Genomic DNA, 24,550 nt, shown 5'->3' on the forward strand with positions numbered 1-24,550 from the left:
CCTCCCCCAATCCCCCTCCTTCCAAAACAAGGGCATTCTTTTGGTTATTTCTGTTCTAAGGATGGCCTGCAAGGTAAATTGTTGAACAAAAGAGCTTCCAGGGAGACATGTTGATCGACCACAGCGCCCCCTCCTGGATGAGTGAGAAACGTAATATGTGTTTGCTGAATTGCGTTAGGGTGGCAAAAATAAATCCCATGAAACGTTCAGCTACTCTGTGCCTTATCCATGAATAAGTGGCTAATTATCTTAGAGAGGGAGAGTCTTTGGTGAATATTTTTAAGGATATAAAGGAGCTTTTAAAAAGCTTCACTTTTCTTTTGTTCCAAAGGTAGCACGCACTTCTTTTATATTTTCTTTTTTTAATTAAGGTGAAATCCACATAAAATACAATTAACCATTTTAAAGTGAACAGTTCAGTGGCATGTATATTCTCTTTTTATCCTATTATATTTTTACATACTCCAAATAAATTAATTTTCATCTTCCTTTTGAATCTTTTTATTGTTCAGTTTGGAAAAGTGTGTTTATGAAATTTTGGTTTGATTCAGTTGCCTTAATTCTTCTGAATTTTAGCTCTCAAGTAACTAGCCATAAGCAGTTATTGCCTCTCTCCTTTTTTCGTCTATATCTTTTCCCTCTGGGCACACATATACACATACCCCAACCCTCAGCTTCCACTCCTTTCATTTATTTCAAGGTTGTGAAGCCTTTTGTGGTGAAGGATGTACTGTACCCTTAAAGTTTAATAAAATAAAAGCGTAAGTCTGCTTCTGAATCTTCTAGCATCACTGCCGTAAGCATCCTTATTTATCTTCATTCTCCTTGGATACCCATCTTTCTAGAGCATCAGTTCTCAGCCCTGGCTGCACATTAGGATCATGGCAGGGGACTGGGGAGTTGCTTCAAAAACCTCCAGTGCCCAAGATGCACCCCAGACCAATTAAATTCAGATTTCTGTGGGTCAGACCTAGGCATCAGTATTTTCTAGAGACTTAACACAAGTGATTCCTGGTCTCCCGAGGAAAGAAAATGGGAGACCAGCTTTCCAAAAAGAATTGAAATAAGAGTGAAAGATTGGAGGCTGCCAGTGGAAGTGGACTCTAGGTTTTTGTTTGTCTCCTTATTTGTTTCCCTAGTTAATTTTATGTTTTACAGTCTTATTTTCAAAACTGCCCTATTCTGGAGAGGTGTGTATATCATTGTGATACAGTGTACTAGTAAATAATTTGAGAATGCCTTCCCTTCTCTAAGGAGCTAAGACTTGTTTCTTTCTTTTTTTTTAGCCCTTTGTATTCTGGCTCTTGTCATTTGATTCATTTTCTAGCTAAGTAAAAAGACCAAAAAATAACGTAGCATAAGACTTCTGTAACTATGACTTACAGACATATTGTATAGTGTGTATTGGCTCAACCTAAGGCTTCTGTCCTTTTCAAAAGAAGCGACCTGGCTTTTAGACGCTGGCCAGTGCAGAGAGTTTTTTTCCTAGGCCAGGTTCTGTTGCTGCTGACCTTGAGACCCACCCCACGTGTCCCTTACATTGTAATGTTCATCTGGGGGCCCATAGCATTCTCAGCAGTGCCGGAGGCTGTTAGGTAGGCAGCTGGGAAGATAGGTGATTGTGTATCTTAAAGGTGCAGGAGGGGATTTCGTTTCTTTCTTCAGACCCCTGCAGAAGAACTTTGTTAGCCGGCATTATGCCTGATGTAAGATTACCGCCTGTGTAGTGATTTTAGCATTTCCCTCACCTCGGCTCCCTTTCAGCAGCTTGAACAGTCTTCTTCCCTTCCCTCCCTATGTGGCAAACTGTTTTCAGCCGCCAGCTACGATTTACGACTTGGTTTGTGCACCAGCATTCCAGCTGTGAGCAGCTGTGTGCACATCTGGGAACCTCCTCCCTTTCAGCACCCTCCAAAAGAGGCTATGCTTTTGAGTCTGTATGTACCCTGATTCATGCATGGAATTTCCTTACCAGTGTGGGTTCTGGTATCTTTGGGGACCACCTGGATGCTGAATGTGCCTCTCAGAAGAAAGCAAGGTGAATGTCAGATCAAAGAGATTTTATCATGAAAATCAGACAGATTTCGTTCACTTGGGCAGTCTTTCTAAATCTTTTTTTGTGTTGCCACTAGATAAGTGGCATTATCCTCCATAATGAGGTTTTTAAAATTACCTGGTTTGTATAAAATTTCACCATTTTGCTCTCACCGGTGCCATCACACCTGAATCAGACCCTATGCTCCTTATCTAGATTGCAGTTTGACCAAGTTTGGATAATCCCCTGCGGAATTATCAGTTTGTTTTAAATCACTATCTGGTTCTGCTCTCTAAAGCTGATGACCTATCTCCATCAGGAGGGGATAGGCACAGATCAGGGCCTCTTCCCCAAGTGTGTGGGTATTACAGTATGTGAGCTCTGAAAGAAATTTTCTATTTTATGGTAGTGCCTTGAATCATTCTTATTTCTGTTCTTTCATAAATATAGATGACTATGTGAAAACAAGTATTAAAAATGTTTGTCAGTGTTAGGTGAACTAAAAGTCTAGAAAATAAAGATTGAGAGGTGGTATATTTGAAGTTTATAAAATGAAAAAGGATTTAGTTCAGGTGGGCTTGTTTATCATCTCAGAAGCAACAGTTTAGGGCTAGTCTGTTTATCATATCAAGATTAGATTAGGGGATTAGAGAAGTTACTAGATGATGACTCCAGAATATTTTAAGGGATATTACGCAGTTTTAGGGACCACTCCTAACCCTTTGAAGGAATACTTGAAGGACAACTGCATCTTCCTGCAAAAATATCTCTTAGCATCATTGTCACTGGCTGACCCAGTATTGTATTTAAGTTCTAAGAACTTTATGAATTGGGTGACAAAAATGGTGTCCGGTGATATTAACTTAGGTTGTGCTTTGTTGAGCTGAGGAATGGGGAGGTTTTTTACTCTTATCTCCAAGCTGTAACCTTTCTTCATCTTCTGTTTATAGCAGAGCAATGATATCGCCCGGGGCTTTGAGAGAGGATTGGAACCAGAAAAGATCATTGGGGCGACAGATTCCTGTGGCGATTTAATGTTCCTAATGAAATGGTGAGAGAGATTGGGCCTCACTCTGCGATTGTGTTTCTTTACCAGTGGCTTGAATTCGTATGGAAGATAGGGAGGGAAGACTGAGTATTCCCCAACTAAGAATTTTGATCGTCAGTGATCTAAATTGTTAACTGATACCAACTGTCAGTATTAAATGGGAATTATGGTTCAGAATGGATTTAAGACATTGTGAAGCTTTGGTATGAAGCCAAATTATATTAGCCCACATACCAGAGAATGGTAGAATTGAGGTAGGAAGCAATATAAACGTGACCTAACCGTTTATTTACACAGTTCTGAATCATTTACCGTCACACCATGAGCCTGTGGCCCTGGGATAGGAGTTGAGTGAGGCTTTCTGCCATCGTTGAAGACCAAGACCACTGAATAACGTCTAAAAGAGAAAAATAATCTTAAAAAAAAAGCATTAAGAATAACACTAGCCAAAGCACAAGTTATTTCATCCGGTAGAGGGAATGGCTCTTAAAGGAAAGTGTGGTTACTTCCCTTCAGTTTGGTTTCTTAAAGACGAAGTGATTTATGGTGTGGCCCTCACTACCTCTCTGTTTCCAAGTGTTCTGGGCTTGTGATTTAAGTTTGGTCTCTAAATAGAGGGTTCGTGCTACAGTGCCACAAAGGAAGCTAATTACATTAAAAGTTGTATAGTCAAGAGGTTCAATATTTTATCTGATCGAAATTTTGCTGGTAAATTACCCAGAAGTCTATAGTTGAAGAATCACTATACTGTCTCTGAAGTAAGGAGCTGTATTGACTGCTTTTCCCACTCAGCCATATATGGGACTTATGACTTATATTCACATATTAACTAGCTTTTTCGACCACTGCCCAAATTTGGGTAGCTGCTCTGAGCTGTGTGTTTTCCCCCATCTCTTCTCATCCATAATGCTCACCTCTATGAATTCAACATCTCCGTTTTCTAGAGAAGGAGTTAGTTGTCTTTGCTCACATCTCAGTGGAATTTTAATTTAAAATATTTTTTTTTCTTGTTTTGGAATCCTGGTTAGTTAAGGAATTTGCTAGATTTTTTTGTTATACCGGAGAGTAGAGCATGTGTAACTTGGGTACTTGAAATTTGCAGCTAATTCCTACATTTCATTTTAGTGACTAGATTTTACATTCTTTGATGACTTAAATTTCTGTTTTCTTATTGTTCCAATCCACAGTTCTGACCAAAAGGATGAGTGTTTAAAAAGGCCACAAGATGGGGGTTAGGACCGTTTCACGATCCAGATGATCCAGAAACTGGATTGAGCAATTTATGCATAATCAATAGGGCTGAATGTAGGCTCGATTGTGTGTGCGCTCACATGCTCACACACACAAATAAAAGTTACGGGAGCAGAATTTATATAGTAGTTTAGTTTTCAGCCTTTTGTTGAACCTGCTGTTTTCAGTCTATTCTAGCTGCAGACTTCTGTTTCTTTCTGATGTAGTGGTTAAATGATATTTACTGACAATTTGATTCATTTACTTAAATTTCTCCTTGAAAGTGTGGAACTGTTAGGATCCTTTTCCCTTTGAAATCAAGATGGAGAGGAAATCAAGTCAGCTAAATCATAATTTAATAACATAAATCTATGTTTGGACAGACTCTCGCTCTTCCTCTCGTTCTGAAGTCTCATATTCTTTCTCTCCAGGAAAGACACAGATGAAGCAGACCTGGTTCTTGCAAAAGAAGCTAATGTTAAATGTCCACAAATTGTGATAGCATTTTATGAAGAGAGACTGACGTGGCATGCATATCCTGAGGATGCGGAAAACAAAGAGAAAGAAACAGCAAAGAGCTAAAGGAGGGGGTGGTCTCTGCCATTTCTCTTTGTACATAATACATTCACCTCCCTGCCTCCTCTCCCTCTACCCACCCCCTTCTATCCTGAACACATCCATAAAAAATGTGCTTATCACTGTGCTCCACAGGAGAAATGTCGGTATTGGTTCTCTTGTAACATAACTGACGGTCTGATTCATGATAGGTGTCTCTCTGTGAAGACCAGGCATTTACATACTGTGTGTAATTCTCACCAGTTTTTCCTTTGCCCTGCTCTCTTCCTTCTGCTCCCCTGTGACCTCAAGATGAGTTATAACTTTTTAATCACCTTAGAGTCTTGATCTTTTCAGGGTTGGTCGCTTTTTAGTGGGGGATTTTGCTATAATGATGATGAATTTTGGTTTCTTTCTTTGGCTGTTGGAACATGTTGATGATCAGCTAGGCTTTGTTTTGAGATGTTGGGTTGGAAAAGATGTTGCCCATCTTTTTAAAAAGCCAATAGCAACTGCCTACGTGTTGGGGCTTCCCCAGCCTCATTCAGCTGTACCCAGGAGAATACAGGGTTCCTCGTGTGGTCTTCTGGACCACCCTCTGTTGTTCATCCTCACCCATCCTCCCAGAATAGCTCCATCCTTTGGAGGGCTTGAAATTTTACATTCCGATTTGTCAAGGCACTCCTTTTAGCCCCAGGACTTTTGGCCTCATCTCTTAGCAATCCCTGATTCTGCTTCTGCAAGTTCGTGTAGTCTGTCATAAAATGACAAGATTATTGACTGTGGAGATTTGTAGCTGTTAGTACATGAGGATGACGGGGTAGGATACAATTGTCTTTACGATCACATACGGTATATATGTATTATTTCCTTCCATCCCTCCCATTTGGATTATCTATTTATGTAGGTGTGAGTGACTGCCTGGTGCTTGCTTGTGCCAAGGTGCTAGGCACCCTCCAGCCCTGCCAACTTTTGTGGCCTCCCAAAGCATTCCTGTTACCAAAGAGGCTTCAAACCTCACCCTCACTTCTCAGTGGACCCAAGTTTCCCTCCATGCCATTATTTTCAGTGGGGAATTCTTAGAGGGGAGCCATTGGCCACAGTATCAATTTTAAGCATTCATAGTGTTTGTAATCATAAATGTCCTGCTTTGATGACTCCTGGATTTGCCACCAAGAGTCCCCAAAGTATTAATGCTCTTCCCTTTCTCCACCCTCAAACTCTTAGTTGTATCTTTTTTTTTTTTTTAAATGCATTTCCATGGAAGACTATCAACCTCAGAGAGTGACAGGCCCCGGCAGTCACATGTTGACACAACCTCTCCCTACTCAGCAAAATACTTCCCTTTTGGCTTCTTCCTGCTTTACCATTATATTGAGAGATTATTTTTCTGATTATATCCTCTGCCTTTGTTCCCCAAGAAACACCCTACTTCCCGTTACCCTTTTTTTCTTGTAGTTGAAGGGGGCTAGAGAATCAAGACTAAAAGTAAAGAAATAGCAGGGTTTTGAGCATCCTTGTCCCAGCCCGAAGCTGAGGAGATAAGAATAAATGCTTGAAATAGCCTTAACTCTAGAGTTCACCAGCCATTGAGGTTTTTGTGGTTGCTTTTGATTTTTAAAACATATATAGCTGTCTGGCAAGGAGCATTCAACCATTTCTAGATTATTCAGAGTAACGAGGGGAATGGAGAGATTGCTCCAGTCCACAGATGAGCCGAATAATATGCAAATCATATACCCATTCATAGCATTTGTTGACATTGCTTCCCTGCTCAGCTGCTGATCGAATTCTGTGTGGTTGTATAAATTATGTCAAAAATTATACTGCACGGTTGAGAAGACAGCTGTTGCTGCAGTGACATGACAGACTGGAACAATGAAGCTTTTGGTTTCAGCCATCCAGGAAAACCCTTCTGAATGGTAATGTGATTGGGTGAGAACGCATAACCCGTACCTCAGGTGGGTAGGGGTTTTATCTCCATCTTCCTTAACTCTAAAGGAATTAAAGGCCTAGGTCAAGTGCTGGATAGTTGACAGTTGTTAGTACTTAATCTGATGGGCATCTGAAAGAAAGGATAGTCAGAAAAGAGATTTTTCATGCAAGTAACTAAGGATATCAATTAGTGTATACCAGAATAGGACAGAAGTAGGCCAGAGCCACTGAGGAGGTGATCCGGGTCTCTTAAGTTGGCAGGTGGAGAAAATGACAGCTTATCCATGTAGCCAGAGTGTGTCTCCCAGGAGCAGTGGGTATGTAAGCAAAGTACAGTGACCATATTTTTAGAGCCCAAATCTAGCCTGTGGACAAAGAACACAACCGAATTATTTGGTACTAAGACTGGTCTTGAGAAACGTGGGACACATGGTTGCCAGGGTTGTAGGTAATACGTAAGGCATTCATCAAAATCTGATTTCTTTTAACAAAAAACCCCCAGTATCGTCTACTACTCATCACCCCTTTAATACTTCAGTCTTCGCTCCATTCATCTTTTTCTGTCCACAGTTTACTGAATCATGGTCTTGTACTGAGTGCTGCCCAAACAACTTGCTCTCTCCCTGCCTACCCACCGCTACTTCTGTAGGAACGTAGGGAGCCAGAGGCCAATACTGACCTCAGCCCTCAGCAGAAAGGAGACGGATGCTTGCCTGTTCTTCTGGCATTTGTTAGTGCTGAGTAGCCGTCCAGGCCCTTGGAGGATTGCAGCCTCAAAGAGAAACCTGCTTTCCTGGGGCTTTCTCCTCTCAGAAGAGTCAGTGGCCCTGGGCTAAGCACTCTTAAACATCTCGGTCTCAGGTGCTCAAAGTATATTTTTCTTATGTTAAGTCCTCTTTCAAAACATCTTTCTAATGCTGAATTTTTTCTTGAAATCAGCATTCAAGGATTTCTCTTTCCAGAGAATGTAGCAGAGCTTTGACCAGCAGAGTCTACCAAGGTCAGCATAGCTGCTTTTCTGAGCCCTGGGCTGGGCGGATCCCCTCACATTAAGATCAGCTGTTAGAGAACGTCAGCCCTGATGGAAGCACCCATTTTTAACCTGGAGAGAGCCGTATCATTTTTCCTCCTGCAGTCCAGTTTTCATCTGCTCAAGGGAGCATTTGGACCTGTGGTGTTCCTTAATGCTCGAAAGTCTATGGTCCTTGGCTGGCCCCCAGCCGTATATCCGTACTACTTTTTTTTGTTGAAGAAAAGTTGGTCTTTTTCCTGTAGTTCCTGCAGTTTTAGATTCTTCTTAACTCTTCGTACTTGTGCTGTAGCCTCCCTGCAATCCAATTTCCTTATCTTCAGGCCACATCCTTTGGCCTCAGGGAAGGTGCCTGTGATTTTCATCTTGTGGTTTTGTCTGATCTGTGTGTAGCCCAGCTTACCTAAGGTACAGTGACGGATCCGTGTTTGGGCTGGGGAGTGATTGTTTTTGCCTTTAGGGTTCAAATTTGAGGGCCTAAAGTTTGCAGTGACCTGAGAACTTTAGGAAGGGTTATAGCATTAGATTTGAAATGTGGAAATGGTTTCTCACAAATTAGGTCAAAGGAAAAGCTCATTTTGCACCCATGACTCCATCCTTTTGGTTTAGGTTTTTAGAGTGTTGAGATCTGTACCTTTGTAATTAGACCACCAAGCAAGCATACCTGTGTCAGGTCAGAGAGAGGAAAGGTCTGGACCCAGTGTATTTGTTTCATTTTGGCTTTACCACTAATCATAAAAGTTATGTTTTCAAAAATAGAGATGTTACCAGTCTTGCCCCCAAGAACACATGCTCGGAATTGCCCGCCCCCCAGATTAATCATGGTGGATTTCTATCACGCCATCCACATTCCAGCCGCCTTAGTGAACATCAACATGCATTTCATTCAACGGACATTTTTTGGCCCTGGGAATACCAAGTTCAAAAAGATGCAGTCCCTGACCTCAAAGAATTTTCATACAGGTGTGGGATGAACTACTACCAGTTCATTGTAATAAATGCTACAAATGGGCACACATTTTATACTTGAGGGCAGAGACAACTGACTGGTTGGTATAGTTTGTGGCCCTAAAGTAGGAGGGTGACAACTGGTTCGTGTGTAGAAAAGACGTGATCTTGGGTGAATTGAACTAACTGGCCATAGATGGACCACAACAAGGGGTTGTTTTATTCCAGAAAATAAAGATAACAGGTTTGGTTAGAAATGCTACTACAAGAGAAAGGTGAGTGGAGGTTGAGAACCCCTGGCTTCAGTCCCTATTCGAGGCTCTTTGCCAAAGTAATTAAAGGTAGTTAATCCTTGCTTGTGGAAGGTATTAACTATGTTGCAGATCCAGTTACGTGTTGTTGCTTTATTGTGGGTTCTGTAAAATGTATTCCTTATGGATACTTCATCAGTGTTGCTCATACCTTTTTCAGTGTCTCATCCCTTTTGAAGGAATTAACATGAGGCTGGCCTGAAGCCTAAAACAGGGACATACTTTCCAATGACAGAAGATTTGCCAAGAAGGAAAAAAAGGCTTGGGGCACATCTGGTAACACCTGGGCATCTATTCTGGGCAGTGTAGTTTTATTTAACCCCTCAAGATGGGGATTTCTAAGCAGAGACTTGTGGCACTTATGTGGAAACCTCTCCCAGAAATACACATGACCCAGAGTTTCGGATTTAATCAGCCTAGGGGGGTCCAGGGTGAGGCCTAGCCCTGTGAAGAAACAGTCTGACCTTAAGAAATGTCCTAGTTCTGACCATGTGACCACAGGAAAAATGCTACTTTTCTCTGCCTGCATAATTGAGAGTTGGATAATTGAAAGTTGACTCAAGAGTGAAGGTTCCTTGGATAGCTTCATAAAAATTCTAGTTTCTTTTTGCTTGCGCTGGATTTCTTGGATTTTAAACTACCTCATCTCGTCTTTTTAAGAGTTACTTCAGCTTGTCGTTGCCACTTTAACATCATGCTTGACTGTGGTGGTTTTCTAAGATGGAATGTTTCCTATTTGTTGAGAGCGTGTTTTCTTGCCTTTTATCCTGGTCCTCATTTCACCTAACATCATCACATGTTGCTCCTCTGTCAGAGAAATAGTTTAAGATAGTTTAAAATCTTGGTTCATGGGAAGAAAGAGACCCTCCAATGCTATATTTGTCTCTGAGGTCAGTGAGAGAAGGAGTTAAAGCAAGGTGGTGGGGGAAGGGACAGAACCTGCACTGGAGGCAGCTGACAGGGGAAGAACCATTAATTAAAACAATTTCAGAGTCAACTGATGGTGATCATTAATGTCACAATAGATCAAAACCTAATTATCACTGCCTAGGTAAGAGCCATCAGTATTAATCAGAAAATCTAATAGGAAACTATTATCAAGAAATTAGGCCAACCTGAATGCAATGAACTTCTTGCCATTCTCTCTCCTCTCCTTTTTTTCTTTTTTCTTTTTTTTTTAATTTGGCGATGTCCCCTGGCATTGGCAGGTGTGACCCTCACAGTTGACCAGGCCCCAGTGGCCAGTTTGTCATGATTTCTGAGAAATTCCAACACAGACTGAACCTGAACTGTCACTGCTGCTTTAATCAGTCTTGAACTTTCTCATCACCTGGTCTCACCCAATGCGATCAGCCATCAATGAAAAAAGGTTTATATTTAGGTCTTGGAACGGTTGGTCCTTCCTGGAACTAGAGCATCCCTGGTGAACATTATACTGTGTGTGTTGATAAATCATTCTTCGAGCTCCTGAGGTATGTAGGGTCCTGTTGCTCTGGCTACTGCAAGTAGGTATGGAGGAAAGGAGGGGCTTCCTGCCTAGAGATCCTTCCAGAAGACCTTAGAAGATAAGAGTTTCATCATGTCACGGCCCTTTTAAGGCTCGAGTCACTGTTTTGCAGTTTCCAGGAGCTTTAGGATTTGATTCTAAACCAGGACTGGCTGTGGTTTTAAGTTTTTTTCCCCTTCGTTTTAGGGTAAGGGTCATAGTGATTTCTCCCAGAATCCAGTGTAAATCCAAAGGAGGGGGGAACATGTTTTTTCTTTTGTTAACGATTTATGCCTCTGGCAGGAGGTAAGAATATGACAAGTGTCTTCTGACTAGTTATAGAGATCACTTTATACCCTCTCCCTGAATGGAAAAGTAAGTGTCACCACCTATATCCTTAACTGTTTTTGAAGATACTGCAATTCCTGAGGTTGAGCTGAGGCAGAAAGATTGGAAAGATGCTGGCCCTGGGTATTGTGGGGAGGGATGAGTAGCAGCAGGGGCTGTTTGGTGGTTCTAGGGTTCCTAGCTTAGCCTGTAGAGAATGTTGCTGCTGCCACCGCAGTGGCTGGCCTTTCCCCACCAACCTTGGAGCTCAGAGCACTACCCAGACCACCACTGAGGAAGTTGTTCTTAGCTTTCTGCTTGAGTGTGGTCTTGCTTCGCTCTGAATTTTAGGAATTTGGGTTACTCAGTATAGAACTTCAAGAAATTGGTGTGACTTAGTCCTTCACCTCTTAAGGTAAAGTGAGCATTTCTTTACAAAAGACTTCATGCCCTGGGCTTCCCTGGTGGCGCAGTGGTTGGGAGTCCGCCTGCCGATGCAGGGGACGCAGGTTCGTGCCCCGGTCTGGGAGGATCCCACATACCGCGGAGCGGCTGGGCCCGTGGGCCATGGCCGCTGAGCCTGCGCGTCTGGAGCCTGTGCTCTGCGACGGGAGGGGCCGCAGCAGTGAGAGGCCCGCGTACCGCAAAAAAAAAAAAAAAATTCATGTCCTTAATGTTTAAACTGTAATTTTATTTTCCAGACACCCATTAACACATGACTTTCAGAAGCAACTTCTTCCTTCAAGGTTCCTTGCATTGTGCTAGATAAATAATGGGCCATCAGTTAATACTTGTGGGTTGATTGAGTTCATCTGGTTTGCAGGGTGAGGTGTGCTACCGGCTTCCTTTTGCTCCCAAGTGCACTCTTAAGATGTAAAATGCTCCGGGGATGGACAAGAATTGAGTGGATGCTGACTATGGTGCCAACCTCCTCAACTGATTCATAATGGCTGACCTTGGGCAAGTCACTCCTTTCAATGCCTCAGTTCCCCATCTGTCAAATGGGGATAATAATACTGACCTACCTCACAGGGGTGTTGTGAGGCATTGTAAATCAAAGTTGCTAGAATACTTTAGGGTCCTCGATGGAGGATGCCCTGAGCCGAGGTCTAGGCCTGCCATAGGCTTTTGTCCTCACTGAGCTGTCCCAAGGTTGGAACTACTTAGTGACCTTGGCAAATTCTCTGCCCCCCACCCCTCATCAAAGCTGCTAGTTCAGATGTTGACAGTGTTTCCATGAATGTTGAAGTCCTAATAGTCCAGACTTAACTTAGGATGTTACGGGGGAAAGCACTTAGTATATTTTATGTCTTGCATCCACAAAGAGAGGCTGTTTGAGACCCAAGAGCATTGGATTAGGGAATCAGGGATGCTGCTGCTGCTTTCTCTGCTGGTTGGGAATTAAGGTCCTATACCCCATGGGCTTGGAACAGACTTGGGTTGTCTCGGGAGCAGAGCACACACAGTGGGTTTGATTTATATCTTGGCTTGCTGCTCCCTGAACCGATCCCAGGACGGCTGGGTCACTTCACCCCTTCGTGGTATCTGTACCCGAGCCTTTGCCTCCCCATAGGAACCAGCTGGTTCAATAAGCATAACCACTTCTTCCATCCCCTACCAAAAAAGGGCCACATCTTGGAAAATTTTTTTTTCTAGAGATAAGCTTAACACTCAGAATTGGGCAGTGATGCTCCTGAAAGCTTCATCCAGTTCACTGTGTTCAGCAGCTGTCATCTCTTTCTCGGTGTCCACTGTCTGAACCTGACTTTGACCTTTCTTCCCTCTGGTTTGGGAAAGCTTTGGACACTTTGTATTTGCCCAGGTGTGGGCGCAAGAGCCTTGCTCTCCGTCTCAGTTCAGGGGCTCGGCTGGCTCCTCTCCCTAACAGGGCTCTTTCTCCTTTCCCTCTCCTTGGCCCTAGATGTGTAACGCCTGAAAAAGCACAAGGTCCTGGCCCCTTGCCGCAGTCACATTCTGGTTCTCAGTGTTTAGTGGACTCTGCTCCTCTGTTGACTGCACTGGCGGCACCAGGCGGTTCTGTGGAGTCCTGGAGGATGGAGAGAGCACGGTCTGCCATCCTGCCAAGTAGCCAGGAGTTGATTTGCCCACGGCCACAGGCCTTCTCACCCCTTCCCACAGGATGGGATCTGAGAGATTCCAGAGGCTGGGTTTCTTTCAGCAGTCGGTACCATCCTGAGTAGCAAAACAAATCACACTTTGTAGCCAGATTTCTGAATGGAAAAATGGGAAATTGAATTCTCTATGGACCTTTTTGGTTTGTGGGGGAGTTTTGGTTGTGTTTCTGGGTTTTATTTCAGCCAAACATGTCTGCTTTTGATTTTTTTTTTTTTAGGATAAGTGATATATATATATATATGTTCGCCTTTTAAATGTAAATGTTTAAAAGTAGGCAATTTATGTGTTTCCACAACTGACATCTGATGCAGACCTCATTCTCTCCCCCTCTTCCACTCTCCTCTTTTCCCTCTTTTCATACTCTTGTATTGGTTCTAATAAATGGTTGCTTTTCAAATACGGATCCTGAGTGGTGGTTTCCAAAATCTGGGTCTTACACTCCTTTGTTAATTTGGGCCCCAAATGTCATCCAGTGGCTGCGCATGCGTTTGTGATAGAGCTGGGAGGCTTAGAGAGCAAGGGCTTTTTTCTAAGGATTGTCGGTCTCTGACTTTGTGCAGATAGCCACAGGGTGGCGCAAGCCTGAGGGAATAAGAGAACGTGTATCCTGTTCCCTGCTCCTTCCGGTAACCCCTTCAGACTGTATGCCTTCCTGGTCTTGGAGCTGGTGTCTCCTTGAAATGGCTCAGAGAGTAAACATTAACCCTTAGGAACCCAGGGGACCCCTAGAAAAGTCAGCCCCTGGTTATTAGAATTTGTGGAAAACCACATGGACAAACAATCTGAATCAGGTTTGAAAATCCCAATACATGTGAATTATATTTATGAGCTGTTACGCTTTTGATTTGATTTTGATTTCACAAATACCAAAGAAACTGAGGGTCTAATGACTGTGGGTCATGGTGGGGGCAGTTGGAGGTTGGATTAGGAAGGAAAAAGAGTGTGTGGATAGTCAAGCATTTATTGGGTGATACAAGCCTGATGCCATTCTGAATCTAATGGATACGTGGGCAAAAACTCACAGAGGAGTGAGAAGTGAAGACGGAGGGATCCGAGAACCCAGACATCCTCCCGGGAGGCACCTCCGCTCGTTTTCCACCATCTCTTATCTGCAATTCTCCCTCTTGTTTTCCCTTCTTGCTGCTGAGTTATAGGGTCTCCCCAGTCTAATCTCGTAAAGTCTTATGAAGACATCTGTAGGTTGGCTAGTTTAATGGTCCATGACCCCATAAACATGGGACAGGAGAGCCATTTGGTCCACTTCAGAGCCAGACCTTTCAGAATGTTATTTATTTCCTAACTCTGCAGCCTGGGACTGCTCACCCCCTTCCCTTTCCATCTTTTTCTAGTCCTCTCACCATTGTGCCATTTTGCGTTGGGCTCATCAGGAAGCACGACTCTGGGGTTTTGACACCCACTCCCACTCCTAAGCAACTGTATCTTGGTTTTTGTTTCCCTCTGACGTGTCAGGGGGTATGCCTGCCTGGCCGTCACTCAGACGAGCTCTGCACCGTTCGTCTTCTCCCGGGAACCCTGCCTCTGTGTGCTGGGCCAGGCCCCCGCCGTCCAGTTGTGCCTTCCCTTTTGTCTCCGCTAAAGGGCCGCAGAGCTCATGGAAGTCCAGGCAGGCCCAGACAGCCTAAATGGAGGGCTGCAGTGTGGGAGTCTGCGCTTAGCGCACGGCTTGAAATCGCCCTGCTAGGAGGAAGCAGCCCCCCAGGCAGCCTCCGCCCTTTGGAAGGAAGTGTGAGCTGGGGGCTGAGAGCCCCACTGTTGAGAGCGGCTACACAGAGGGGAGCCCATTACAGCCTGTGGATACGCCGAGCTGATCCCCGAGCCTGGGGTGTGACCTGCGGGGTGGATGGGGGATAAAGCAAAGCTGGGCCAACTGGTGTTCGAGCGTGCCACACGGTACGGTGCCCTCTGCTACTCCAGCAGAGCTGGGGGTTAAAGGATGAGAGAGAACCCTCACGGACTCCCCCGCTTAAAGTCGTGGACACGGTGAAGACACGTGAATGGAAGGGTCTGGCTCTCAGCTCCGTGGCTCCTCAGCCTTTGTTTTATCCTCCCCCTTGCTCTCCTGCTTCCCCCACCGCCTCTGCAGCTGTAACATCTTGCTTTCCAGGTGCCAGCTCCCTCCTCTCTCAGCTTCTGTCTTTATTTGTGCGTCTGTATTCTTTTTACGGTTCCTCCCCTTTGTCTACTCCATCGTGTGTGTTTTTCTCTTTCTTTGTCTTTTTTTTCTTCTCATTTCTGGTCTCCGCACCCCATGTTCTCTCCACCCCCTTCAAAGTCCATAAGCAGCCTCAATTTGGACATTTAATTTCAACCCCATCAAATTATTATCTTTCTTGCAACAACCTGGGACTCTACGAGCTCTTTCTACCCCACACCGCCTCTGGAAACAGGTGCATCTCTTTCTCCGTATAATGTGATGCCCCCTCCCAGACTGGGGGAGGTGAGGCCGGCTCAGCGGCCTCACACCCCTTCTCAGCAGAGTCTTGTGCGATCATTTGGTTATGAGCCAAGGAGAGAGAGAGCTGCCGAGAATTGAGCTTGCTGGTAAATATGGGGGCTGCTGAGATGAAAAGGTTTTTGGGGTTATTATTGCACCCTTTCCTCTCCCTCCCCCTTCCTGCCGCTGCTGTCTTCTGCGGAAGGAAGCTGGTGGGGAGCCGAGGTATTGGCCACAGCTGCTGCAGCTTATGAAATTCTGCTTCTACACCTGCGGCAAGGGTGGGAGTGGGGGCAGGTGAGCTCTGCAGGGAAGGGGAGGAGGGCAGGGGCGCCAAGCCCCTTGCCTGTGCTGTGTGGGAACGGCATGGACCCTCCTTCCTGCTACTTCCAATACCATGCAGCACCTCTCTATGCAGCCTGTTTCTGCCGTAACTTCTCACCCCTGCTGTAACCCTCTGCTCCTTTCTGTTTCAACTCTTCCGGGCAAAAGCCTGGAGAGCCAGCTCTCAGAGACCTGAGCCTGACTGTGCTCCTTTGTTCTCTGTCACACACACCCTTTCTCTAGTTCCTGCCTTACCACTCCAGTCCCGTCTGCAGGAGAAGCTGGGTGGTAGAGGGGAGGGAGCTGCTGCTTTGAGCCCTGGGAGAGAGCAGGGCTGGGGCTACCTGTTCCTCAAAGGGGATGGGGAGGGTGCAGGCACATCGGCTCCTAGACCAGGACACTCTCTTTTTCCATGTGTTCTCTACCCTTCTCTCCCCTCCCCAACTACCTGCCTCTCTCTGACTTTTTCTCCTGTTCATCCTTTCTCTGTTCCTGTTTTTCCCTTTTTTTATCATCAGTTCCTTTTCCCTTTTTTCTCTGTTTTTTACTTCCATGTTACTAAGAGTAGAAGTAAGTAAAGGGGCTTCAGGAAAGGGGTTGAGAGGGAAAGAAAAGGACACAGGGTTTTTTTTTCCACTTCCCCTTTGGAGGTGTGGGGATGAGGAATATCGCCCATTTTTCTCTTTCTGGGGATTGAAGCATCTCTCCACCCTCAGCCCTTCAGATTTTCTCAGCAATGATGTCTAAAACAGGGATTCCTAACCTTGAAAAACAGTCTCTATTTTTATTTGTTTCTTTATGATTTTGTAGATGAGCGAAAACCTTGCCATCCTTACAAAGTCAGTTCCCTGTGTGATATGTTTCCGTTAGAATGTTTAAGATGATCACTTTTGAGAATTTCATAACCCTGTTGAGATGATTGGAGTCTGGGGTGTTGTAACGAGGCAGGAAGTCACTGATTTTTAGTGTCCAGCTAAGCCAATTGGATCCTTATTTCTGTGTGAATTTGTTGCAGCCTTTCAGCATGGGAGTGAAAACTTTCTTCCTGGGGGACTCCCGTTGCCCCATTCCTCAGCCTAGGGGATCATGGGGCAGGTCAAACCCAGATCGGTTCCCAGTTTCCCTTCCTCACCCTAAAAGGCAGCCCAGTCTGCCTGTAGAGGGAGGTGAGGAACAGTGATCTGACCTCTCATCCCCTCCCTTTACTTCAACCCACGCTTCTTTCAGTCATTGAGAATTTGAGGGTTTGGATCAGAGAAGAGGGTTTCTGGTTTGGATTAAGGAGCTGGGCTAGGAGGGATGGTTGGGGGTGAAATTGCAAGCTTGGATGGAGGAGGTGGGAGAGAGAGAGGGAGGGAGGGAGAGAAGCGGGTACAAGGCTGTCCTCGTGAAAAACTGGGAGACTGGAATGAAATGAGGAAGGATGGGAGATGAGAGGCTTGGAAAAACATGATGTGCAGGGGGCGCATGTGCCATGTGCCAGAACAGATGCGAGGAATGTGGATGCTCACAGAGGGGCCTGCAAGGCCCTCCGAAGCTGCATCTCCTGTGTCCAGGCATATTGTCTTCTTCGCTCTGATGCAGCTGGCTGGAACTTCACTTCTGAAGAGCTCTGGGCAGTGAATCAATGTAGTGTTTACCCTCATGTGTTCTGAGTTAGAACAGTCTTTGCTCTAGACTGGATGACCACCCAGAAAATCTAAGAAATGTTTTCAGTTACTTCGGAAGGCCCTTCTGCACCCCGAATGACTTCTGTTTCCACACTGGCATGGGAGGTGGAGGGCCTGCAATCCTGGTATTCCTCCCTTCAATCCCCGATCCTGCTTCAGACGGTCCCAGGAAGGGTCTGAGAGGAGAGTGCGCTGGTGGGGGGGCGGGGGTTGGCCACACAGGGGCCCCATTGGCCGCAGATAGGGGTGCACTAATGTTCATTAGAGATTCAGAACTGAATAGCTATTGCTATCACCTCCAAAGAAGGGATGGGGCAAACAGCTCCAATTTTGCCCCCAAGGAAATGGCAGGTTTGTGTGTGTATGAGAGTTGGAGGGATGTGTTAATTTGAGTATAACTCTCTGAATATATGTTTTTGCTCATCTGAAGGTGTTAAATTCCATGGCGTCCAACTTCAGTCACTCTAACGGCGGGGAAGCAATGGCCTAGGTAATTCCAGGCAACAGATAACCCCCAAACCATTTATGAATATGATTGAAATGTGCTTTGGACTGTGCTAGGGATGGGCTTTGGAAGGTGCCTCGTGGGCCAAGAGGAGGAAGTCATTAATCGCGGCAAAGGAAAGCTGCTTTTAGCTCTGCACCAGGACAGCCATACAGATCAGAGGCAGAAAATGGCAGGCACTGAGTCTGTTCAGGTGGAAAGGCAAGGAGGCCAGTAAGGGCACAGAGAGTGGCAGGATAAAGTGTGGATTGAGAGAGGTTAGGAAGCAAATAGAAGCTCACAACTGACCTTGCTCTGGGGCCAAAGCACCAGCCTAGGAACAGCCCGGGCACTGGAAAAAAATCATTAGGTGAGAGTTCTATCAGGCTTTGTCTTTCACAGGCTGTGTGATATTGGTTAAGTTAATTTTCCCTTCTAGGTGTCAGTTTCCTGAGAAGAGTCAGCTGAAATGTTGAATAATTATTTCATTTTTCACTAAATAGTTTATCTTTTCTTATAATCATAACAGAAAGTTGATAAAAGAAAAAAGTGGAAAAAGCATAATCCTATCACGTTAATACAATACATATTTCTATGTTTGTGCGCTTGATCAGATTTTTGTCCATAGGAGACAAATTCCTATTTTTACATTGTGTACCATTTTGTATGCTTTCACTTATCATAAAATAGTTCCATAGCACTATGTATTCTTTCTTTTTCTTTTTTGTTTTCGGTAGCCCAGGTGGGATGCAAATAGCACTATGTATTCTTAACAATTATTGTTTAAAATTATTATGAGAGAAACTAAGCCCGTGCGCCACAACTACTGAGCCTGCGAGCCACAACTACTGAAGCCCACATGCCACAACTACTGAATCCCGTGCACCTAAAGCCCGTGCTCTGCAACAAGAGAAACCAGCACAATGAGAAGCCCGCGCGCTGCCACAAAGAGTAGCCCCCACTCGCCGCAACTAGGGAAAGCCCGCATGCAGCAACGAAGACCCAACTCAGCCAAAAATAAATAAATTAATTAAAAATAAATAAAAATAAAATGATTATGAATGTATTACATATGAATTCTATCAGGACCTGGGGTCTGGAAGGCCCCTTTCTACCTCTCTGGCTGCTTCAACTCAGCTTCGTACCTTCGAACTAGTGGTGGTTCCCGTGTTCCACCCTCAATACTTGTTCTCATCTGTTTCCTCCTCCTGAGAGAGCTCAAGCACTCTCATAATTTCAACCATTACTTATGACAAGGCTCGTGAGCCCCAGACCTATAAGTCTGGGCCTCAACTGTTTCTCTGTCCCCTCTGTGTCCACGTGCCTCCTGCTGCCTCCTCCTGAGTATCCTGGAGGCTTCTCAAAGCAAAGAGCTCTACGGGTGGAGTACATGTCGTCCCTGCCTTCTGACTTCACAGTCCAGGACACAGCTGGTGCTGGAGGATGGTCATCACACACTGACTTTCTGAAAGATGGACAGTGAACAGGATGTGAACATAATTTAACAAATGACATGATATGACATTGAGGTGGGTTGGATTTGTCTCCATCATCACCAGCAAGTGTGAAACTCACCAAGAACACAAGCGTGGTTTGCAAGACCCTCACTGCCTGGACTGTCTGGCCCCAGCTCCAGTCCTCCTTCCTGCCCTGCTGCTTTCTGCATGGGACTGTCTCGGTCTCAATACCCTTATCAGTGATGCTGTCCCAGCAGTGAGATTGCACATTATGTCCCTTGAAGCACCAGAAAATGTTGGTTTCTGAGTTTGGGTCTCCAAAAATGGCTCCTAAATCCTTAGTGCCCTGGTGGAGTCTCAGCCCTGGGAGGGAAGCACAGAGGACAGAGGTGGGTATTGGAGGGAGACAATGGAGAGCTCCCCTAGGAGAGCAGGGGAAACACTGGGATGGAGAGAGGATAGGCTTTCTAGAGGATGAGAGGATGGGAAGAAACTAAGTCGAAACTGAGTCCCAGAAGAAAGAGGAGAGAGGAAATAGAAAAGTGGGTGTATAAAAGGAGAGGAAAAGAAAAGAGTAAAAAGAAAGGTGAGAAGGATGAGGTATGGTGGAGAGCGAAGGAAAGGCACCACATGAGGGAGGGGCACATGAGTTGTGTCCAGCACCTCCTGGACACCATCGCCATAAAAGAAAGTTGATGAGAGTCTTGATGGGGACAACTTCACCAAATGTCCTGTCTGTGGAATGGGGCGGGGGAGGGGTATGTGTATCCAAGACGATGTCAGAAAGATGATGGGTCTTGTCACCAGTTCAAGGAAGTTGAGACCAGACAGGAAATAGGGCTGGTATGAGGGAGGCTCTGGCCTGAGCAGGGGTAGGGTGAACCCTGGGCAGAGTCAGAAGGATCAGTGTTGAACAAGATATCCACAGAGCAAAGTAGAGCTTTCCACGCAACGAATGCATTGACACCTCACAACTCTGAGAGGAGACCAAGCCCTTTGTGAATTGCCTGAGGTGTCGCAGTTGATATAATGATAGAGTCAGGCCTGGAACCCAGGTCTGTCTTCCCCAGAACTTCATGCTGTGTTTTGTTCCCAGAGCTTTTAGTTGTGTCCTCCCCAGTCCTGGGATGCCTACTTAGGGCAAGATTGGCCATGATCAAGGGGAGGCCGGGCAATTAGGGGGCCTGGGAGCCTGCTGTAAGTGACCGAGAGAGCATGAAACCACCAAAAAAGACAGGAGGCACCGGGAGAGGGGTGGGGGAGACAGGAGAGGGGATGGTAAGAACAGACAAGAGAGTCAGGGACCAGGACTCAGTTCTGAGGATAGCCAGGGAGGGTACTTGCCTCTAGCGGTCAGGCAGCCTGATGTGATTTGGGGGTTTGTGCTGCCCCCTGGTAGCCATTAGGGGAACAGCAGTGAGGACGGCCCTCATCAGACACGCTGGTATGACCTCCACCCTACTTCGCCGAATGTCTTGCTGTCCCAAACGTTCCTGCAGAATGCACACTGGTGAAATCAGAGGCTCTGGAAACCTCAATCCCTTAAGCTTCTTGGCTTGGATTGTTAGCGGATGTGCTCTCTTCCCCAGGGAAGGGACAAGATGGATCCTCGCGTCATCTGCCTGGAATATCAAGGAATCCAACACTTTTTAACACAGAGTAAGCATTTCATGAACTATTTCATTCAATCATTATGAAGTCTCTATTAAGTGGTCAATATTATTCCTATTATTCCCAGTTAAGGAAACAGCCTCAGTGGGAGGAAGTTACTTTGTTGAGGCCTTGCAGCCCTAGAGTTTGACCCTAGGCCCCATGACTCTGAGTCCACTGCTCTTTCACTGCACTGGCTCTCCTCTCATAATCCTGGTTTCTCACTCCCCACAATCTTTCTGTTGCTTGGAGAGGTGCTTGGACCAAAAGGGAATGGGGTGGGAGCAGGAGCTCTCCTGTGGGCTCACAGATGTCATGTAAAGGATGCTTGGGACCAGCACAGTGTCTCAGCTGTGTCCTACTCCGAGTGCCTGGGGCAATTGCAGCTTCATTCATTCATTATTTCTGAACATCTCCTGGGCAGGAGGGCCAGGAACGTGGGAACTGGGACACAGCAACGAACATAGTCCGTGTCTTAGCAATCTGGTGGGTGCAACTAACCAAAAGTTTATACTGTAAATGTTAACAGATGTCATTACAAATTGCCAAAGGTGAGAGAAATTAGGGAGGGAACTGATTTCTCCCAGAGGAGGGGACGTTTTAGCACCGATTTAAGGATGTGTTAGTCAAGCAGACAAGAGGGAGGGGCAGTCTAGGTGGAAACGAGGAGCAGGTAAAGGCCAGGCAGAGGAGGAGAGCTCCTGAGGAGTTGAATGGCTCTCCTGCGGTTTTGTGTAACCGAAGCACACGCTGTTGTGTGCCTGGGTCTGGTTACGATGCAGGAGACAAGGCTAAAGGTAAAGAAGAGAGATGCCGGTAGGATGTGAGGGGCTTTCCTTGGTGAGAGGAAACAATATACGCTTTATTTTGCAAGCCTAGGGAGTCCACAGAGTTTTAAGCTGCTGACCATGATTAGACCTGTTTTTTGGCAAGGTGCCTCAGGAGGCCGGACTACCACCTAGGAGGCTACGCACTAGTCCTGGCAGGAAAATCCGCCCCGAAGCCCCTGGCCCGAGGCATCAGAGCAACGTGAATTCGTTGCTTGACCGGGTCGCGTCCCAGAGAGACGAAGAACGGGGATTTGGGGTTTTAGGCCTGGCCTGCGCCTGGCGGAGGCAGACAGATGCCCGGAAGGTGGCGCGAACTGGGGGAGGTGCCTCAGGGAGGCGTGAGAACCCGCTAGCGCCCGAGGCGTGATTCGGCACGGCCGAGATGCAAGGAGAGAGGGCCCGCCCAGCGTGGGGCCCGCTCGCCCGGAGCCACCCGCCACGAATTTATGGCCCAAAACCGGATGCAGCTGTGCGCAGCTGGGTATGCAAATGTATGCAAATTAACACTGCCCGGACCCGGGTTTGGTCGCCAGCAGCGTCCATGAGGGGGGGGGAGGGGCGCAGCCTTGTGAGTGCTCTTCCGCTCTCTAAAGGAATTCAGAGAGGGTGTGTGCGGGGTGCATCTTCCCTGCCCTGACGGTCCCCCCTCAGGGCCGTGACAATCTATTGTGACGAACGTGGAGTCCCCTCCCTGTCCCCGACGACCTTGTGCCCCCCCACCCCTAGGGCGTGGGCAGAGGGACCGTCCCCGGAGGCGACGCTACCAGAGCTTCCTTGCTGGAGAGAGCTTCCTTAGTGCGGAAGCAGCCGCGGGGCAGGGGCTGATAATCCCACACCCGCCCCAGCCTCCTAAATGTTTCTGTCCTCAACGCCTGGGAAGGGGAAGGTCGGAAGGCATGTTTCCTTTCATCCTTTAATTGCGATGTCCTCCCAACCGCTTCTAGAGAAGTCCTTCCAGAAGTCTAACCACGGTCACACGTGCTACTCTTTCTGTCTTATCTTTCCTGTGATTTGGTAAGAAAACTATTCCCGAAGTGCCAGTTGTTGAGTCTTTACGGTGTGGAAATGGGATGAAGGATTGCTGGGAACAGCCGCTCTTCCCACAGCAGCCACATGGGGTCTTCCTTGCGCTAAGAATGGGAAATCCAGCGCAAGCCCAGAGCGCTGGGAGGCTGGGGCGCCTGGCGCTGTGTCTTCTCTGCGGCCCCGGAGCACTCAGACCCGCAGGCGTCCGACCAGCCCCGCCCTACCCCGGTGGCTTCACTCGGCTGAAGATAACCTCCAGCTCTCTCACCTCGAGCTCCAGACTGGAGATGGGCACTCTTGGATCTCCCGCTCCTTCCTCTAAGCCTAAGGAGCAGCGGAGGGCTGCAAGTGAGTCGAGGCGAGGAACTCGGGCCGGACACAGAGTAGGCGCTCAATAAATGCTTTCGAGATGAACGAAAGAACGTGGCGGTGTCCTGTTCAGAAGCTGGCGGAGGGACCCTCACAAAACACGAGGGCGCCACAGAGGCAGCGCAACTCCCTACCGGGGAAACTGAGGCCATCTATGGACCCTGGCGAGTGGGGACTTGGATATCAGTACAGCTGGGGAGGTCCTGTACTGAGACGGGATATTAGAAGGGAGGGGCAACCAATCAGAAAACACCTTGGATTACTTTGACCACGAAAGGCAGGAGAAACGAAGATCGCGACGATCGCTAAAGGGAGGCCTCGTCAGGATGGGGATATAGGATGTGGAAAAGGGGCTGGAGGCTTGGATTGTTTAGCTAAAAGAAGGAAAGTTAAAGCACCCACTTTAACTTGTTAGGTTTAGCTGCAGCAGGAGGAATGGTGGTCAGACACCAGGAAGGACTTCCCTGTTGGAGTCAGACCTGTGCTGTATGGTGTAAGGGGATGATGATACCCCGTACCCAGGGGCTGGAGGCAAGTTACCCGAAATCATGGAAGCCCGTCAGGGGTTGTTGGCATGCGAGAGGTAATATAGTTTAAGAGACACAGTTGGCAGAAGCCTAGGTGGAGGTGGCCAACCTTCCCCGACGGAAGAGGCAGCAGGATCCGAAGGGTAGGCGGCGTCCGACCAGGTGCTCTCACTCTGACTACCCACTGGGACAGACTCAGGGTGGTCCTGCGACCCGTCCCCACCTAGGGCTTGCTGGGGGCCCATCCCCAGCCGGATGCGGCGAGCTGTGTCTGGATGAGCTCAGGTTTCGAGTCTCGGACCGCACGCTGGCCGCACAGATCTCCACGAAGGTCTGCACACTGGCTCCCGCTGCACCTCGGCCCCCCGCACCCCCTCCTTTGGCGCGTTCAGAGCACTTCCTTAAATGTCCTCTCTGTACCCTTGGGAAAGGGCTCCTTCGGGAAGCTTGCCTTGCTAGCGCCAGCCGGGCCGGTATTCCGCTTCGCACTCTAGGTTGCCTTGTGACCCTTCATCTGCGAACAGTGACCACACCTTGATAAGCACATAGTAGGGACATCAAATATAGCCTTGGAGTGGAGGCCTGGTTTTAAAATTTTGTTCTTACTAACTGTGTGACCTCGGTTTGAAGCCTCCATTTCCCCATCTGTGAAATGGCAATGTACCCCCTGTCTTGTTCACCTTCCAGGCGGTTGGAAAGAAGAATGGATGAGAAAGT

At 46.8% G+C, this 24,550-nt stretch overlaps 1 protein-coding gene across 9 annotated transcripts in view; it reads left to right on the forward strand.

Moving 5' to 3' along the window:
• CBX5 (chromobox 5) overlaps positions 1–6,455 on the forward strand; it is a 28,532-nt gene extending 22,077 nt beyond the window's left edge. For all 9 annotated transcript variants that reach the window (XM_024736867.1, XM_024736871.1, XM_024736868.1 and 6 more), the window contains 2 exons: positions 2,986–3,086; positions 4,745–6,455. In XM_024736867.1, coding sequence (XP_024592635.1) covers positions 2,986–3,086; positions 4,745–4,895 — 252 coding nt within the window. In that variant the 3' untranslated portion in view covers positions 4,896–6,455. The remainder of the gene's footprint in view (positions 1–2,985; positions 3,087–4,744) is intronic.
• Positions 6,456–24,550: the final 18,095 nt, after the last annotated feature.

The sequence above is a fragment of the Neophocaena asiaeorientalis genome, unplaced genomic scaffold (genome assembly GCF_003031525.2).
Source record: "Neophocaena asiaeorientalis asiaeorientalis breed wild unplaced genomic scaffold, Neophocaena_asiaeorientalis_V1.1 scaffold134, whole genome shotgun sequence".
In the NCBI taxonomy this organism is placed as follows: domain Eukaryota; kingdom Metazoa; phylum Chordata; class Mammalia; order Artiodactyla; family Phocoenidae; genus Neophocaena; species Neophocaena asiaeorientalis.